Source organism: Eubalaena glacialis, chromosome 4 (assembly GCF_028564815.1).
Source record: "Eubalaena glacialis isolate mEubGla1 chromosome 4, mEubGla1.1.hap2.+ XY, whole genome shotgun sequence".
Taxonomy (NCBI): domain Eukaryota; kingdom Metazoa; phylum Chordata; class Mammalia; order Artiodactyla; family Balaenidae; genus Eubalaena; species Eubalaena glacialis.
Genome location: NC_083719.1, coordinates 78,525,730 through 78,544,882, shown reverse-complemented (window position 1 = coordinate 78,544,882; position 19,153 = coordinate 78,525,730). Strand labels below are relative to the sequence as shown.

Here is a 19,153-nt window from a genome sequence, read left to right as displayed (position 1 = left end):
GTGTCCTACTGACATTTACAATGCAGGAGTCATCCTGAGCCCTTCCTTCCCCTCACATCGAGCTCATCCCAAGTCCTGTTGGCTCTGCTTCCGGCATCTACACCCCATCTGTGCACTTCTCTGCTCTTACCCCGGCCAAGCCTTTCTCACCTCTTGTGCGGCCTATGGTGACAGCCTCCTAACTGGCCTCCCTCCTGCCACTTTGCCAATACCAAACCATCTTCCACCTTTAAAACGGAAAACCAACCCACGACTGACCCTTTCTTGAAACCCTGCCTGTCACTCTTGAAATCTCAAACCTCTCCTTCCCATGTGAATGAGATGGTCATTACCTGGCTCCTGTCCGCCTCTCCAGCCCTTTCTCACATGCTCCTGTGTTCACTCTCTCACCCACTCCAGCCCCTCAGCCTTCTCCTGCTCCTGGGCCACCAGGTGTTCCTCCTGCGCGAAGCCTCTGCACTTTCTTCTTCTGCCTGGCTTGCTCTTTCCCCAACTTTAGACTGGAAAGGTTCATTTTATTCTTTAGAGGCCCCAGCTCAAATGTCACCTTCCCAGACCACTCTGTCGAAAGCAGGCCACCCCCTCCCCAGTTGCTATCATAGCCCCGGTTTATTTTCTCCACAGCAGTATAGAGTCAGCATAGTTCATTGCTTGTCTCCCCAGGCAGACTGTAAGCTTCATGAGGGTAGGGTGCTTGCCTGATTCATTGCCTCATTCTCAGTGTCTCGCACAGTAATTAAGCCAGAGAAATGAATAAGTACCAGAGTAAATATTCATGAAGAAATGGATGAGGGTGAGTCCCTGGTACCTGCTGGGCTTTAGGTTCTGCACTTCACCCACATAACGACATCCTCACCAACGCTCTGCAGTGTCACAAATGAGGAATCCTAGTCCCAGAGAAGTTAATCATTTACTCACCAACTAGTAGCATAAATCTGGTTTTCTACCCATATGCACAGAAAATATTCTCAAGGAGGCAGGTTTGAATCAAATACGTACTCAGTTGAGATGCTGAATTTCCCAAGGCAGATGAAGACAGGAGTGATAAATTTGGGTCAGGAAAAGTAGAAGGGCAGGCAGGGGTTAACAGCTGGCTTTGTTAGAGCTCTTGCAGGCTTGTTTTTCAGTACTATCATGGTAGGCTCCTTCAGGATTAATTAATTTGACCAATTAGTAAAAATATTGATGTGGTTTGACTGAAGAGTGCCCAGAGTGATTTTTTTTAATATATTTTATTGAAGTATAGTTGATTTACAATGTTGTGTTAATTTCTGCTCTATAGCAAAGTGACTCAGCCATACACATATTCTTTTTCATATTGTTTTCCATTATGGTTTATCACAGGATATTGCCCAGAGTTACTTCTTAAACTGCCTGTTAATTAATCTTGAGTTCTGAGAGACAAAACAGTAGATTGAGCTACAGTTTAAGGCAGGACAGTGAAGCGGGTTAAGTGTTTTCTAGGTTGCTATAGCAGGAGGGCATGCCTTCAGCTCACGGAAAAGTTCTACTGAGATTTAATTTTAAAACAACCCCAAATCATTTAAAATTGGAATTTGATCTTTCAAAAAGCCTATTCTTACCCCCCTCCTTTTCCCAAACTTATGATGTTGTGACATGGATTTTTAAGGAATTAACTGTCTGGAATCCATGCTGAATAAATAATGTATCTTGGCTTAGACTTTCTTCCTGTCTACGAAATCAAAAATTGATGGATTAATGTGAAGTGTATGGGAAAAGTTTAAGAACCCTTGAAGGTGAGACAGAGTAGCACAATGGTCAATGCTGTTGCAAAGCCAACCTATTCCTCATGTGAGCTTAAAGGGGATAAAGTACCCAGCGGTGAAACAATAGCAAAGATATTTTTGAGGAGATAGTCTTATCTCTTTAAAACCATGGGGAACTTTGGGTGGATTTTATCTTGAAGGAACAATACATCAGTTGTGGATTAGGATAAAAAAATTTGGCAAGGTTTGGGGTATTACCACCATAACTTGCTAAGAACCCCATTCCCCAGTGTTTCTATCGTAACAGACAAAGCCAGGCCCATGGAGGAAGACTGCACGTATGTGGCTGAAACTGTTTTGCTTGGCAGAGAAGATACTCTGCACATTCTGCTTTTTCAGCTATGTTTAAAAAAGTTAAGTTTGCATCTGTGTGTCTATAACAGAATACACATTAGATACATGCGATTAAAACTGAATTATGAAACGGTAAACAGTGAAGTCTTTTAGAATCTGGCAACTGTGAATAAATAAAAAAGCTGCAGAGAAAAAACACAAAACTTGACATCATGAGGCATGAGCTCATTTCATAGAGCTTAAGTTTATGTACATAATCGTATCCAGACACCTGGCCCTATTTTCTATGTAGAATTTTGACAAATGCTGGAATTTTGGCTTCAGTTTTCTTTTAACTAACCTGAAATTTATTTGTGTAACTTAATAAAACAAAATTTTAAAAACCCAATTTTTCCTCACAAGGTAAAAGAATTCTTCAGCTCTTTGAAGGAAAATGGGTCTCAGCTCCGTTGTGTCCAACAAACAATTGAAACCATTGAGGAAAACATACGTTGGATGGATAAGAATTTTGATAAAATCAGAGTGTGGCTACAAAATGAAAAGCTTGAACTGCTGTAACAATCCGTTCCTTGTTGGTTCCTGTGATGTGTAATCTCCAACATTTTATTGAATGTGAATATTTTCAAAATAGAGATGGTTGTCTTGGCTCCCAGTGAAGTATTTCCTGCTCCTTCAACTCCTTATTCATTCGTCCCTTCTTATGAAGACTGGCTGCTAACTTTTTCATCAGGGGGTTATTGCCACCACATGTTCCATTATAGGTGTTACCCCCAAATGTAAACCCAAGTGGTGGGTTCCCTACTACGGAGAAGTGAAGTACCTTATTCTTCTATTTTATATTTTATACTTAAGCCCTGCGGTCTCCAAACCCCTGGTCCCCACACCCTGCTCCCCATGGGCTTCTCATTCATAAGCTGTTGTGTCAGTCTCCTGGGAAGACTCTGAACAGTAGCGACTACTGAACCATGAACCCCTGGGGCAGTGATTGAGCCAGAAGGGCCCTGATCTGCTTTCCACCTTTCTCTCCCTTGCTGCATGCCCAGGGGCTGACTTGTTGGAGGGCCACATCATGAGACTTCCCTGTCCTCTGGCTTTCGGTTGACCTCCCAGGAGGGCAGATAAGAGCTGAGGTTGGGGAGAGAGTAGGTGATGGTGTTTATTCCCCCGGTTCCCTTGCAGGTTGCCTCAGGTTGGCCTCCACCGAAGGTCTCAGCTCTAGGGAGGTGGCCCTCTTTCCCACAAGCCCTCTCCATCTGTGCGTTCTAGTAAGTGCTTCCTCCTCTCACCCCTTCAGGGTGAAGGGTGCAGTGGGAGCCTGGCTTTAATTAGTCCTGGCTGGACCTGTGGTTTCTGTACATCCTGCTCACATTTTTGTTTAAAAAACAAAAAACAAACAAAACCCCCCACAAAAACCTTTTATAGATCCCTCCTCAGATAATCCTAATTTGAGTGTGCCATCTATTTCCTCAGGACCCTAATAATAGTGTCTCTTCTGAAAAAGCCGAGTGCATTCAGGTCTAGAAGAGAAACCTTTCATTTGAAGTTGAACCTCAGAGCTTTTGATCCTTAGGTAGGTGATGCTTCCTCTCCTTGTTCCTTATTTGGCCTAGTTTATAATCTCTAAATAAGCTGTTATTGGCACTTATTGCCAGTAAGGCATTGCAGTCTCTAGTAAATGATAAGGTATTGTGAAATGGAAAATACTTGCTTATATTAGCCTAAGTGAAGACAGTGTGTTGTATTGGAATTGAAGTCTTTTATGAGTTTTTTTTTAATATATTGCAAAATTTAAGATAAAGGAATATGATATGAAAAATGTCAATGTGTTTTTCTAATACAGTATGGAATAGAGGATCTTTTCTGGACATAAATGTGTTTGCAATTCCATTTTCATACATATTGCATGGCTTAACGGCTTGAGAACTAAAACCAGAAATCACTGGTAATGTCCATCCCCAGGTGTTTTTCTTCTAAAAAAACATACAAAGCCAAGATTTTAATGTAAAATATTTTTCTTTAATTGCATCTTATATCTTGATTAATGAAACATGGAAATAGTGGTTTTCAGTTTTGGTCACCTGAGGAACCTATTTTCATTTGCTTTTAGAGAAGTCCATTTTCTAAAGAGACACAATATTGCCACACAATGTGCAAAACCCTTTTTGGTAATAAAAAATTGTTATTTACCTCTAAGCAAATATTTGCAGTTATTTACTCCAAATTAGATGGGTAAAAAGGACTGATTTAGATCTTGTAGCTTACTCAACTCATCATTAATTACTAGCAAACACCCAAGTATTGAAGACGTTTCTAATAAACAAAAAGGCATATTCTGAGTACCTTAAATAAATGTTGACTTTAACAGGTATTTCCTAAATCTCTGGATTTTGGTATGTAATTTTAAAATACTTATATATATGCATGTAAATTAGTAATACTGCAGCCATATCCTTGCAAACACATCTGTCAATGTCAAAGGTTTCACTTTTTTTTTTTTTTTAAACAAAACCACTTTGTACTACCTATAGACACATAATTGAAATCCCTCAGAAAAAGTGTTTATTTTCTTGTTAGTGCCTTGAAAAGGTCTGTTTAGTCACCATAATCCTGGCTTATATTTCCCAGATTTAGACTAATAATGCCTGCATCTCTGATGGGATGGGGACATAGCATTTGAAGTGGATGCAGTTTGAAATCTCAGAGGTATATGCATGATTTTTAAAGACAATTTTTGATCATATTAACAAAATTGGATGTGCATTATAAGTAGTATGTTATTGTTGCTTGCCTCCCACCCCATTAGACGGTATTGGTGATATTATTTTTAGTGAAGTTGCTAAATCCTAATAAATAGTTTAAACAGATGCTGAGGAAGGCTGTGCTCTCTGAAAACAAGGAATTCCAAATCAGTTTTATGATGTGTACCTGATATCTTTTCCTGCATTCACTATCAGGAAATAAAGATGGGATTTTGATAAATATTTAATTTCATCAATGACACCGGTGCTGTATTCATAAACCGTTCAGAAAGGTATGAGAAACCATTCCAAGTTGTGGGATATCAGACACTAGTTCTTAAATTGCTGTGGGGGAAAAGCAGATTTTTAAATTTTAAAAAGATCTTTTTCTTTATTTTTAAGCAGAAGTTGTTTGTTTTTGTTTTTGGTAAACCCAACTTCCATTAAGCCACATGCTGTACAGTGCAAGACTAATGTGGCAATGGCTCTAAGCAAACAACTGCTGCTCAGGTTTTATAGAGAGAGGCTGGAAAGCCCAGCTTAATGCAGTAAACCAGCAGAGTTCAAGCCATATGAGTATTCTAAGAATTAGATTTTGTTATTCTTGGAACTTGCTACGCAGTGACACAGAGTCTGCGTTTTGCTCTTCTGACTCGAGTCAAGTCTCACTAGGCCTGTGCTGACGTCCTAACCTCTGGCAAAGAAGAGTTCAGCCTGAAAAGGGGCGCGGTGCTTCCTCGTCTGTCCACGTTATCTATTGTTAGCAGCTCAAGAGGAGACGTGTGCCCAATGTACAATATTTTATGTTTGCCTTATAAACATGAACCCAAAGAAACATCAAATACAGTTCAAAAGCCCAAGAGGAAAGGGGTAATGAGAAATCAGAACACTGAAGAATATGTAAAGCATTGTTTTCCAAATGCTAACAACAAAAAAATTAAGTGCAAATTGAAAATACTAATGAGATTTACAGGCACTGAGGGTAGAAGGTGCAAAAGTTTGCGAAGGTTTTTCCTTTTGTGTGTGTTGCTTTAAGAAGCTATCAAATATATCTCTTAGAAATATAAAGTTCCTTTCTCTCCCAACTGAAGACAATTTTTAAAAATTCGAAGTTTATCAGTACTCAGTAGAATAACACAGGTGAACCAGACAAATTCAGTTTCTTTTCAGGAAAAGAATAACAAACAATGTTTAGGATGTCAAAAGACTCAACAAATACTGCTGTCTAGAAGCCACTCAGAAAATTTTTCTGCTGTCAAAGGCTTTTGTTCTTCAGAAGTCACCATCTACCAGCTGAAGATTTTATATGTGGATACCTTGAAAAATTCAAAGAAGAAAATCCAGTGAGCATTTGATATGTAATTTTCTTATTACAGGCATAATAAATTTAAGGAGGAATTTACTAAAGTAGATATGAGAGTCAAAAATTAAAAGAAATTTATTTTTATAATTTTGGGGAAAATCTTGGGAGCAGTTCTAATCAGTATACCTCCCTCTTTGTAGGAAATAAAAGTGGATTCATGGTGAGAGAGCCTAACCCAATTTAACCTACATTTTCATTTCTTTTAGGTTTTTGGCAGCAAGTGGTTATAAGCTTTTATGGTTTAGAATAAGACCTCTTCTCTCTGAAGTTATTAAGGGCCCAGCTCTCAAGATAGATCTCAGAGACTCCCTCATCCATACCAGCTCTTTAGTTACCATACAGCAGAATCAAACACAGAGCTTTACTTTCTCAGACTAAGATGAACAAAAGTTGTCAATCTTTTCCTTTGCCCTATTCTCAAAACTCTAATTACCATCAGACCCTAGAGGGGTACTTCTCCTCACTCCACAATGTGTTTGTATTTTGGGTAATATCTATATCGTAAGGCCATTTCACTGTAAGATGTAACATGCCAATTTTGCTTTGCCCCAGTAACCTGCAGTCATGAGCATTTGGGTTTCAGAGTCAACTAGACTTAGATGGTCATTTTCTTTAAGAGCCTGGCCTAATATCTTAAAGAGCTCTTAATTATAAGATTAATGTTTTTAAACATTCCGATAGCACCATTTATTACTTTACAGGGAATTACTCTATTGATTTTGCAATGTGTATTTCATGCCAATAGCATAAAGAGAACGTGAAATACTCAAGAAGGAGACTTAGTTTCTCTCACCTATAACACACAGGCTGGTAGAAAGTACAATTGTCTTCACTTACAGCAAACACCAAACTTACCAAATAGTGTGAACTTTAACTTGTACTTTTTCCATCAGCTTTTCGCTTGGAAGTTTCCTCTTTTGCCTAGAAGGACAAGCAAAAATCATCAATGAGCTCTTTATTTTCTGGATTAAGTACCAAAAACTGATCAACCAGAAGAGGCTTATGAGGAAATAGGCTTTTCAGAATTAAAAGGGCAAAAATGGCAGTCAGCAGGGGAAAATAAGATGGTCCTTTTTAAGTATCTCATTTAGCCCATACACTGAATTCTTCCCCTTAAAGTTTATAAACTAAAAATAACCTTAAGTGATTCTAAATTTTTTACTCTAGACTTTGTGGTTTTTTTTTTTTTTTTTTGAAGGCCAGCATAATTGAAGAAAAAAAATACATAGGTGTTCATGGATGGTATCCATTCATTCCACAGTGATCCATCCTTCTCTTATACTTAGGGGCTTACCCAGCAGCTAATCCACTCAGCATATAGGGTTACTGTGCTTTCTATTTTTTGAGTATGTACTTTGTATGACAGAAATTAAATAATAAATATTTAATCTGAGATATAATGGCATGAGCAACGAATTATCAATCTGGTTTCTTGTATCTTTCATGGATTTCACTTTTTTTGAGGTATAATTGACATATTAGTTTCATGTGTATAACATAAGCATTCCATATTTATAAATATTGTGGAATAACACAATAAATCTAGTTAAAATCCATCACCATACATAGTTACAAAATTTTTGTGATGAGAACTTTAAAGATCTACTCTCTTAGCAACTTTCAAATATGCAATACAGTATTTATTGACTGTCATTACCATGCTTTACATAACAGTCCCATGACTTAAATATTTTAAGTTTGTACCTTTTGACTACCTTCACCAATTTCACCTACTCCCCATCCCTCACCTCTCTGGCAGCCACCAATCTATGAGCTCATGTTTTTGTTTTTAGATTCTACATATAAGTGAGATCATAGAGCTTTCATCTTTCTCTGACTTTTTTCACTTGCATAATGCAATTGAGGTCCATTGATGTTGTTGAAAAGGCAAGATTTCATTCTTTTTTATGGCTGAGTAATATTCCATTGGATATATATACCATATTTTTTATCCATCCATCAATGGACACTTAGGTTGTTTCCATAACTTAGCTATTGTAAATAATTCTGCCATGAACATGGGAATGCAGATATCTTTTCAAGTTAGTTTTTTTTTCAAAGATTTTTTTGATGTGGACCATTTTTAAAGTCTTTATTGAATTTGTTACAATATCACTTCTGTTTTATGTTTTGGCTTGTTGGCTGCGAGGCATGTGGGATCTTAGCTCCCCAACTGGGGATTGAAACTGCCCCCACTGCACTGGAAGGCAATGTCTTAACCACTGGACCACCAGGGAAGTCCCCAAGTTAGTTTTCATTTTCTTTTGATAAATACCCAGAAGTGGAATTCCTGGATTATATGGTAGTTCTAGTTTCAATTTTTTGAGGAATCCCATACTGTTTTCTATAGTGACTATACCAATTTACATTCCTACCAGTAGTGCACTTTCCCTGATGATTAGTGATGTTGAGCACCTTTTCATATGCTTCTTGGCTATCTGTATGTCTTCTTTGGAAAACTGTCTATTTAGATCCTCTGCCCAGTTTTTCATTTGGATTTTTTTTTGCTGTTGAGTTGTATTAGTTCTTTATATATTTTGGATACCAATCTCTTATCAGATATATGATTTGCAAATATTTTCTCCCATTCAGTAGGTTGCCTTTTCATTTTGTTGATGTTTTCCTTTGCTGTGCAGAGCTTTTTCGTTTGATGTAGTTATACTTGTTTGTTTTTACTTTTGTGCTTTCGTTGCCTTTGCTTTTGGTGTCAAGTCCATAAAAATCTCTATTAAGACTGATGTCAAAGAGCTTACTGCCTATGTTTTCTTCTAGGAGTTTTATGGTTTCAGATCTTATATTCAAGTCTTTAAGCCATTTTGAGTTAATTTTTGTGTATGGTTTGAGATAGAGGTCCAGTTCCCAACACTATTTATTGAAGAGACTGTCCTTTCCCCACTGTATATTCTTGGCTCCTTTATCATTAATTATCGACCATATTTCTGGGCTGTCTCTCTCTCTCTCTTTTTTTCGGTTGTGCCGTGCGGCTTGCAGGATCTTAGTTCCCTGACCAGGGATTGAACCCATGCCCTCGGCAGTGAAAGCGCAGAGTCCTAACCACTGGACTGCCAGGGAGTTCTCTGGGCTCTCTATTCTGTTCCATTGATCTATGTGTCTGTTTTTATGCCAATACCATACTATTTTGATTACTATATCTTTGTAATATAGTTTGAAATTAGGGAGCATGATGCCTCCACCTTTTTCTTTTTTGAGATTACTTTGGCTGTTTGGGGTCTTTGGTGGTTCCATACAAATTTTAGGATTGTTTTTTCTGTTTCTATGAAAAATGTCACTGGAATACAGATAGGGATTGTATTGAATCTGTAGACTGCTTTGGGTAGTATGGACATTTTAACAATATTTTTTTCCATCTATGAGCATGGAATAACTTTCTATTTATTTATGTCTTCTTCACTTTCTTTCATCACTGTCTTATAATTCCCATTGGATAGGTCTTTCACCTCAGTTAAATTTATTCTGAGGGTTTTTCATGCCATTATAAATGGCATATATGTGTTTATTTCTCCTTCTTATAGTTTGTTATTAGTGTCTAGAAAGAGTATCCTACACTTTTACTGAATTTGTTTATTAGTTCTAACAGTTTTTGGTGGAGTCTTTAGGGTTTTCTTTATATAATATGTCAGTTTTGCAAATAGTGACAGTTTTAGTTCTTCCTTTCCAGTTTGAATGCTTTTAATTTCTTTTTCTTGCCTAATTGCTGTGGCTAGGACTTCCAATACTATGTTGAATAAGTGGCAAGAGTGGGTATCCTTGTCTTTTTCCTGATCTTAGAGAAAAAGTTTTCATCTTTTTACCGTTGAGTATGATGATAGCTGTGGGCTTGTTATGTATGGCCCTTATTATGATGAGGTATGTTCCCTCTATATCCACTTTGTGGAGAGTTTTTACCATAAATGGATGTGGGTTTTCAGATCTTTTTCTGCATCTATTGAGATAATCATATGATATTTATCCTTCATTTTGTTAATGTGGTATATCATCACACTGACTGATTTGTGGATGTTGAACCACCTTGCAGCCCTGGAATAAATCCTACTTGATCATGGTGTATGATCCTTCTAATGTACTGTCAAATTCAGTTTGCTAATATTTTGTTGAGGATTTTATACATATATTTTCATCAGGGATATTGGCCTGTAATTTTCTCTTCTGGTTCCCTGGCCTAGTTTTGGTAGCAGGATAATGGTGGCCTTGTAAAATGAGTTTGGAAGTATTCCCTCCTTTTCTATTTTTGGAAGAGTTTGAGAAGGATTGGTTTTAAGTCTTTAAATGTATGGTAGAATTCACCAGTGAAGTTCTCTGATCCCAGACTTTTGTTTGTTGGGAGGTTTATGATTACCGATTCAATCTCCTTACTAGTAATGGTCTTTTCATGTGTTCTATTTCTTCATGATCCAGTCTTGGTAGGTGTATGTTTCTTTCTTCAGGGTGTCCAATATTTGGTGTATAATTGTTCATAGCAGTCTCTTATGATCCTTTGTATTTCTGTGGTATCAGTTGTAACGTCTCCTTTTTCATTTGATTTTATCTGAGTCCTCTTTTTTATTTTTTTCTGGTCAGCCTAGCTAAAGGTTTTCTGAATTTTATCTTTTCAAAAAAACATCTCTTAGTTTTATTTATCTTTTCTATTGTCTTTTTAATCTCTTTCATCTACTTCTGTTCTGATTTTTGTTATTTCCTTTCCTTTACTGATTCTGGGCTTCATTTGTTGTTATTCTTCTAGTTCCTTGAGGTATAGTTAGGTTGTTTGAGATTTTTCTGATTTCTTGAAGTAGGCATTTATCACTATAAACTTCGCTCCTAGAACTACTTCTTCTGGATCCCATAAATTTTGGTATATTGTGTGTTCATTTTCATTTGTCTCAAGGTATTTTTTTAATTTCTTTTTTGATTTCTTCTTTAACATTCATTGGTTGTTGAGTAGCATATTGTTTATGAAATCCACATGTTTGTGAATTTTCCATTTTTCTTCTTATAATGGATTTCTAGTTTCATACCATTGTAGTAAAAAGGATGCCTGATATGATGTCAGTCTTCTTAAATTTATTAAGAGTTGTTTTGTGGCCTAACATATGATATATCCTGGAGAATGTTCCATGTACATTTGAGGAAAATGTGTATTCTGTGGCTCTGGATCAAATGTTCTGTATATAGCTATTAAGTACAACTGCTATAACATGTCATTTAAGGCCAATGTTTCCTTATTGATTTTCTGTCTGGATGATCTATCAGTTGATGAAAATGGGGTATTAAAGTCCCCTACCATTTCTCCCCTTAGATCTGTTAATATTTGCTTTATATATTTAGGCATTCCTATGTTGGGTACATAAATATTTACAAATGTTAAATCCTCTTGTGCATCAACCCCTTTATCATTATTTAATGTTCTTCTTGTTTCTTATTACAGTTTTTGTTTTAAAGATTATTTTGTCTGATGTAAGTATAGCTACCCCAGCTTTGCTTTGGTTTCCATATGCATGGAATATTTTTTCCATCTCTTCATTTTCAGTCTGTCCTTAAATTTGAAGTGAGTTTCCTGTAGGCAGCATATAGATCATCTTGCTTTTTTATCCCTTCTGCCACTCTGTCTTTTGATTGAGGAATTTAGCCCATTTACTTTTAAAGTATTTATTAATAAGTATGTACTTACTACCATTTTATTAATTATTTTCTGGCTGTTCTGTAGTTCCTTTGTTCCTTCTTCTCTTGCTCTCTTTTGTGATTTGATCATTTTCTATAGTAGTATGCTTAGGTTCCTTTCTCTTTCTCTCTTGTGTATCTACTATAGGTTTTTACTTTGTGGTTACCATGAAGCTTACATATAACAACTTACGTTTATATTTTAAGTCAATAACAACTTATGTTTGAATGCTCTACATTTTTACTCCCCCACCCCCATTTTATGTTTTTGATGTCCATTTTACATCTTTTAATCTTGTGTATCCCTTAATTAGTTATTATAATTATAGTTATTTTTTACTACTTTTGTCTTTTAACCTTCATACTAGCTTTATAAGTGATTAATCCACCAGCTTTACAACATTAGATTATTCTGAATTTTACTGTATGTTAACCTTTACCAGTGAGATTTATACTTTGATATGTTTTCCTGTTACTAATTAGCACCGTTTCCAGCTTAAAGAAGTCTTTTTAACATTTCTTGTAAGGCTGGTTTAGTGGTGATGAACTCCTTTAGCTTTTGCTTACTGGAGAAACTTGCTCTTTCCTTCAATTCTGAATGACTTTTCCAAGAAGAGTATTCTTGGAAGTTTTTTCTTTCAGCAGTTTGAATATATCATGACACTCCTTTATGGCTTGCAAAGTTTCTGCTGAAAATCTGCTGAGAGTCTTGAGGGAGTTCCCTTGTATGTAAAAAGTTATTTTTCTCTTGGTTCACTTAAGTTTCTCTCCTTGTCTTTAACTTTTGATATTTTAATTGTAATGTGTCTTTGATATGGGTGTCTTTGGGTTCTTACCTGGAAGCCTCTGGGCTTCCTGGATATGGTTGTCTGTTGCCTTCCTCATGTTAGGGAAAGTTTTAGCCATTATTTCTTCAAATAAGTTCTTTGTCCCTTTCTCTCTCACTTCTCCTTCTGGGACTCCTGTAAGGCAAATGGTTGTCTGTGTTGGTTTGTATGATGTTGTCCCATAAGTCCTTTCAGCTATCTTTACTTTTTGTTTTTTCATTTTTTTTTCTTTTTGCTGCTTTGATTGGGTGAATCCCATTGCTTTGTCTTTGAGTTCACTGATCCTTTCTTCTGCTTCTTCTAGTCTGCTGTTAAACCCCTCTAGTGTGTTTTTCAGTTCAGTTATTGTATTTTTCAGCTCTGTGGCTTCTATTTGTTACTTTCTTCTATTTTTTCTATCTCTTTGTTGAAGTTCTCACTGTGTTCATCCATTCCTCCCCCAAGTTTGGTGAGCAAATTTATGACTTATTTTGAACTCATCAGGTAAATCACTTCATTAAGATTTTCATCATGAGGTTTTAATCGTTTGGAACATACTCTTCTGTTTCTTCATTTTCCTTGACTCTCTGTGTTTGTTTCTGTGCATTACATAAAACAACCACCTCTCCCAGTCTTAAAGGAGTGGCCTCATGTAGGAGATGAACCTTACTGTTAAACCCTGCCCTAACTCTTGATCATCTCTCAAAACATTGTAAGTGTTCAAGCAGCCTATTTTATTTTCAGTGGTTCACAGTAGTTGAGGGTGTGCTAAGATCTGTCAGTGTCCCAAAGGGGAGAATCTCAGCACCTAGATTCAGGCTGAATGGAAGCCAGTCCCTCAGGTAGCAGGTTTTAAAATATATAAATATATATAGTCTTGTAGGATGGACCACAAGCATAAGTCCTGCTGGCTACCAGAGCCAGGTGATCAGCAAGTGTCCCCTGGGTGGCAGTTACAAAAATTGGGCCTCTAGATGAGTGTATAAGCCCCCTTTCTGGGAGATGCTGGTGACCTGGAGCGAGGTGGAGAAACAGCACAAAGATGGTGAGCACCAGCTTACAGTTCCTAAGAGCACATCCGTAGGTGTCTAGATGTGTGCCACACTGGAAGCCTGCCCCTCAGGCCAAAGCTCCAGGACAAGCAAGTAGGCCTCTTACACAGAAAGACTGGGGGTATGTTTTAGTCTGCTCTCTGTGCAGTACTCTGGGGATGGTAGCTGGCCAAGAACTGTATCTCTGATTGCTTTGGGGTGGGCAGATGAGTCAGAGCTCACAAGCCCTTTAAGAACTGTTTCTCAGTTTGCTATAGCCTTGTGGGTCTTCTGGACGCAAGCTCTGTTGGCTTTCAAAGCTAGGTGTTTTGGGGGCTCATTTCTCAGGGGGTCTTTAAGGTTGGGTGCTGATGTGGGCTTCAATTTTTTTGATCTGCAGGGAGAAGCTCTGAGTTTTGAGTTCACTCCTGACGGTCAGTTGCTGTGTTGGGGTGGAGTTTATGTTGAGACTGTGTCCCAGCCTCTCCTACCCTCTTTGATGCCAGCCTTCTCTCATTTGCCAGATAAACAGGAGTCACACAGATAATTTGGGGGTTTTTTTCCTAGAGGAAATCGTCACATATGCAGTTGTAGATCTGGTGCTTCCATGGGACAAGGTGAGTTGAGGATCTTCTTTACATCACCGTCTTGAACTGGAACTCACTATCTTGTTTTTTAAGAGTTTTGATTCAGCTGGACTATTGTTTTTAAACCTGTACCTTTTATTTCTCATTATACTTGGGATCATTGTCATAACCATTTGAATCCTATGTTTTTAGAATTGGAGGGGACCTAGAAGTTTTCTAATCCAATTTCCATTCCTTCCCTGGCCACAGTTTGAGTAATTTTAATAATAGGAAACTTCCAAGTGTTGTGCTGAATTAATGCCCAACTCTAAGAAACCAGACCCTATAACTTCTACTCATTAGTCTTAGTTTTGCTTTCTAGAGCAACGTGAAAAATTAGATACCACCTGGGAGGAAAGACTACTAGTATTTAATGTGAGTAGATTGAATCACAGAAACTGTAAGATCGTCTCAATTTCATATACTACTTCCATGTTCCAAGATTTATATAAACCACATTCCCTGGTGGTGTCACCTCCCTTGCCACACACACACACACACACACACACACACACACACATATTTTAACATGTCTTAATTTGCTGGTTGTTATGATGAATAACATCATAATCAAGTTGTTGACACTTTTTCTTAATGATGATATATAACTGATGATGGTGATTTAGATTTGATGAAATATAGTATATGGATCTGTACTGTCAATGTTTATCCAAGCGGAAATGTGGAGTAGGAAGTGGCAGTCTGGGTTTTGGAGAGGTGAAGGTATAAAATAGATTCACCCATCCCAACATTCCCCGAAGTCTCAGTCCATTATAGCATCAACTCTGATGCCCAAGAGCATACTCGAGAGATCACGTAAACTAAGGATTGATAAGGTACCAACGATACAGCAACCAGCATGTCATTGCTGTTCTCGGGCAGAGCTCAAGAAGAGGAAGCAGGGTCATAGAGACAAATCTTTTGAGGAGGTGAAGGGATGGAGGGAAATAGGGCTTTTGAAGTTATGAAAGAATTCGAATATGTTTGTTTGTACTACAAGGGAAAAGAATTGAGACAAAGATACCAGAGAGAGTTATTGACCCCCCTGAGAGAAAGAAGGGGCTGCAGGGCAAGAGGGGAGAGGGTTTGTTGGGAGGCAGGTAGGAAGGGGATCTTGGTTATTTTCTGCAAGGCAGCCTCAATTTTCTCTTGAAGTAGAAGGCAAGGCTATCTGCATACAGTGAGGGAAAGTAGCTACAAGAGAGCATGAGGTTTGTGGGGTCTGATGAAGGGGAGAGGGCCTGCACTCATTCCAGACTAGCACAGCTGACAGTGGAACTTTGTGTGACAAGGGCTAGGAATGTAGGAAACTTCAATTGTGTTTAGAAAGCTGAATGAACATTCTTAAGTACCAGTTACTTTAAAAAATAAATGTCTCTAAAACTTCAATTTCTTTACCAAGACATGCTAGGTGATAGATAGATAGTGTTTAAAAATTATTTTATTCTAAATAGATCACAATCAGAAACTAAATGACTAGGGATACACCACTCGATGTAATTGCCAAGCTAATTTGTAGTCTATTTCCTCTTCAGTTTACCTTTGCAGAATCCTTTGCTTTACCCCCATTCTTGGGTGCTTTGGAGCTGGAAGCAGTCTTCTTGTCTTTGTCCTAAAGCAAAGTAAATGTAATGAGGATCTTGCTATCAACACTCCATCTAGCAATTAACTGGTGCTGCAATCAAATCAATCCAGACTATTCTTTTTAGTAGCCTGGAATCTCCAATTTAAATAATGGAAAATTGAGTATTTTAGTCATGATTTTTCGAACAACAGTGAAAGTGCACAGAGATGTTCAAGGTAGGGGGTAAAAAGGATAAAAATGAGGAAAAGGTGAGTTACACTGATGCTCTGCCAATTTCCATGATGCCTGGTTCACCCGGACTGTATTTTGCTCACCAAAACAGAGCTTGTTTCTATCAGGATTGGTTTTTATGTGCCAACAGCACACTGTTTTCAGTGTTATGGAAGAGAGAGAATGTAACAACCAGAGAGAGCTGGGGCAAGTCACATACAAAAATAAAGTCCATTCACCAGAAAGGCATTATATATGAAGTTCCAGGAGTGAGAAATAGGATGCTGATGTGGTCTAGAAATTAAATCACCCAAGATGGGGAAGACTGACAATTCAGTGACTGATTGATTGGGAGATAGATTTGTTTGTTTAATAACAGCCAAAACAATAGCAAAGAGATGTGCAATTTTAATTCTTCTGAAATAACAATGAAGGGTACTCATTTCACTTTTCCCTCTATTTGATGGATTACACATTTTTTTCATTTGCTTTTGATCACATTTTAAGCACCTGCTATGTACCAGGCATTTTGCTAATGCTGAGCACAGAGGTACCAGACACATCACTGCTGTATACAGCATGCAGCTCAGTGGTGTGAGGCACATGTGACAGGTAACCCACAGTGCAGAGAGGGCACATAGGCGACATCCCTGATCTGCGAAGGGAGAAGCAGACAGGGAAGTCTTCCAGGAGAAGCTGATGTTTGAACTGGGCCCTGAGAGGTGAGTAGGAGGGTCAGCCAGCTGCTCTGGGCAGAAAAGGGGAGGAAGCCCCAGAGGGCAAGGGGCATGGTATATAGTGAGGGACTGCTCTCATTTTAAATGAACACAGAGAAAGCATTACTGTTGTACAACAATATAGTGTGGCAATCAAAAATGGTAGCTATGGAGATTATAAAGCAACATGGAAAACATTTATGAAATAATGTTACGCAATGTATTATATGTGGACAATAAGTACAACTGTGTAAAATATACAAATGGAAAAAGGTAAGAAATATACCAAATAATAGTGTATGTGGAGCAGCAGAATTATAGAATTTTTTTCTTTTCAAGTTCTCGATGGCATTAATCAGTTTATTTTACAGTATAAAATTATATATATGTATTATATATGTATATGTGTGTGTGTATGTGTACATAGACATTCAAAGAAAGTCAATATGAAAAAGCACAGTACCTTTGCTGTGTTCTCTGAGGTTTCTGTAGTTGAGGGACAGCTGTCAAAGTCCCCTGAGAGGGCATCAATGGGGTCTTGGGCATCTGCAGGTTTCTGAGATTTTAACAGAAATAACCATCAGGGAAGAAGCACAAGGCAAAGATGCTACATAGGACATTTCCCCACATCCCTGAAAATATTGTTTAATATAAAACCTTGCTGACATTCTTTTCCTAACAGACTAGTGTATTACAGAAGAGATATTAAAACAGGAAAATCTTGACAGCTCTATTTTCTTCTACTGTTTTATACAAGTTGCTTAGTATTCTCTGAGCTTCGATTTTCTAACCTGGAAAATGGAACTGCCTAGCTTGAATGGCTCTTGGGAAGACAGAAATAATACACTCTTACACACATGCCTTGGCATCACACCAAGCACAAGGTAGGCATTCAGTGAATTTCAGATTTCTAAAATGTAAAAGTCGCAGCTAGAGTTTAAAAAAATCTTTTTTATGGAAATACGCAGCTACGGTATTTACCTTTGATGCCTCGGGTTTCTTTGTAGGTGGCGTCGCTGATTTGCCCTTAGAAACAAAGCAGACTATTGGTTAAACAAATTTTTGTAAAGGTTTACTTAGGTGTAGTCAGTATTTATATAATCTCTTATCCAGTGACTTGAAATGGAGTTCAGTCAGCCCCCTGCATCTGTGGGTTCTGCATTGGCAGATTCAACCAACCGGCAGATCGAAAATATTTAGGGAAATAAAATTCTAGACAGTTCCAAAAAGCAAAATTTGAATTTGCCACATGCTGGCAACTACTTACATGGCACTTACATTGTATTAGGTATTCTAAGTAATCTAGAGATGATTTAAAGTATAGAGGAGGATGTGTGTAGGGTTACATGGAAATACTATGCCATTTTATATAAGGGACTTGAGCATCCTCAGACATTGGTATCTGGGGGTCCTGGAACTAATGCCCCATGGACACCAAGGGATGACTGTATAGATTTGCATAACTGATAAACCTGTGTCCCTGTTATTTCTTCACCAGCTTTGCTAAAGGACTACCCTGTAACTAACTATTTCAGTAGCCTTTGGAGAAAATGCAAGGGTGAGTCTGTTCCTGGAAGTGAAAGAAACACTATTTTAGCAACTTTGTCATTGTATAGTTTTAGTTAAAATGTTACAAAAAGTAACTTGTGTTTTTATGTCTTATTTACTAATTTACTATATGCTTATCTACTATAGCTTATTACACTCGGAAAGGAATGGTCTACAGATAGATTTTTTCAGTGAGGATTACAAGGACAACTCATCAGGGATTTTTGCCATCTGCAAAGGCAAGGATACTAAATAATACATTTCCTAGAGAATACAGCAGAGTCACATGGGACTATCAAAGCAGGGAGGATTCTAGCAGGATGCACAGCTGCTATTGTGAATACTCGACACAAGCAAGGAGAATTGATACCTGTAACAGAAGACACTGCAGCTGATAATATTCTATAAACCACAGTCATCAAACCCTCACATGCATCAGTACAGAAAGAGAAAGATGTAATTTACACTTCCTTATTTCTATTGGATGAACAGACCTGGAAAGGGTTATTTAACATCTAATGGACTTGCAACTAAGAGCCAAATAGGAAAGGGTAGGGTGCAGACCAGGTTGACCTAAGAGAAACTGGCTTCCATGTTAGAGACAAAGACAGAGACTTCTTGACAGAGTGCATTTAGATAGAGAAATAGGACTTGTGATTGATTGGGAATATGGTTTTGCCTGTCTTCACTCTCAACAGCACAGGTGGTGTTTCAGGTGTCTCTGAAAGAGAGACAGCAGGTCTTGGAGGGGTCGTATTTGCCCTGTGAATTATTCCGATACTAGCTCTTTT

The 19,153-nt window shown here is 37.8% G+C and overlaps 2 protein-coding genes across 11 annotated transcripts in view; one reads left to right on the top strand and one right to left on the bottom strand.

The window, feature by feature from the left end:
• ERAP1 (endoplasmic reticulum aminopeptidase 1) overlaps positions 1 to 4,259 on the top strand; it is a 33,449-nt gene extending 29,190 nt beyond the window's left edge. For all 3 annotated transcript variants that reach the window (XM_061189464.1, XM_061189465.1, XM_061189466.1), the window contains one exon: positions 2,484 to 4,259. In XM_061189464.1, the coding sequence (XP_061045447.1) occupies positions 2,484 to 2,639 (156 nt within the window). In that variant the 3' untranslated portion in view covers positions 2,640 to 4,259. The remainder of the gene's footprint in view (positions 1 to 2,483) is intronic.
• CAST (calpastatin) overlaps positions 4,210 to 19,153 on the bottom strand; it is a 124,996-nt gene continuing 110,052 nt past the window's right edge. For 5 of the 8 annotated variants that reach the window (XM_061189467.1, XM_061189472.1, XM_061189470.1 and 2 more), the window contains 5 exons: positions 17,796 to 17,840; positions 17,278 to 17,370; positions 15,844 to 15,915; positions 7,038 to 7,103; positions 4,210 to 6,135 (listed from right to left, as the gene is read on the bottom strand). In XM_061189467.1, coding sequence (XP_061045450.1) covers positions 7,053 to 7,103; positions 15,844 to 15,915; positions 17,278 to 17,370; positions 17,796 to 17,840 — 261 coding nt within the window. In that variant the 3' untranslated portion in view covers positions 4,210 to 6,135; positions 7,038 to 7,052. The remainder of the gene's footprint in view (positions 6,136 to 7,037; positions 7,104 to 15,843; positions 15,916 to 17,277; positions 17,371 to 17,795; positions 17,841 to 19,153) is intronic. The other 3 variants (XM_061189471.1, XM_061189473.1, XM_061189475.1) reach the window with 1 other exon arrangement.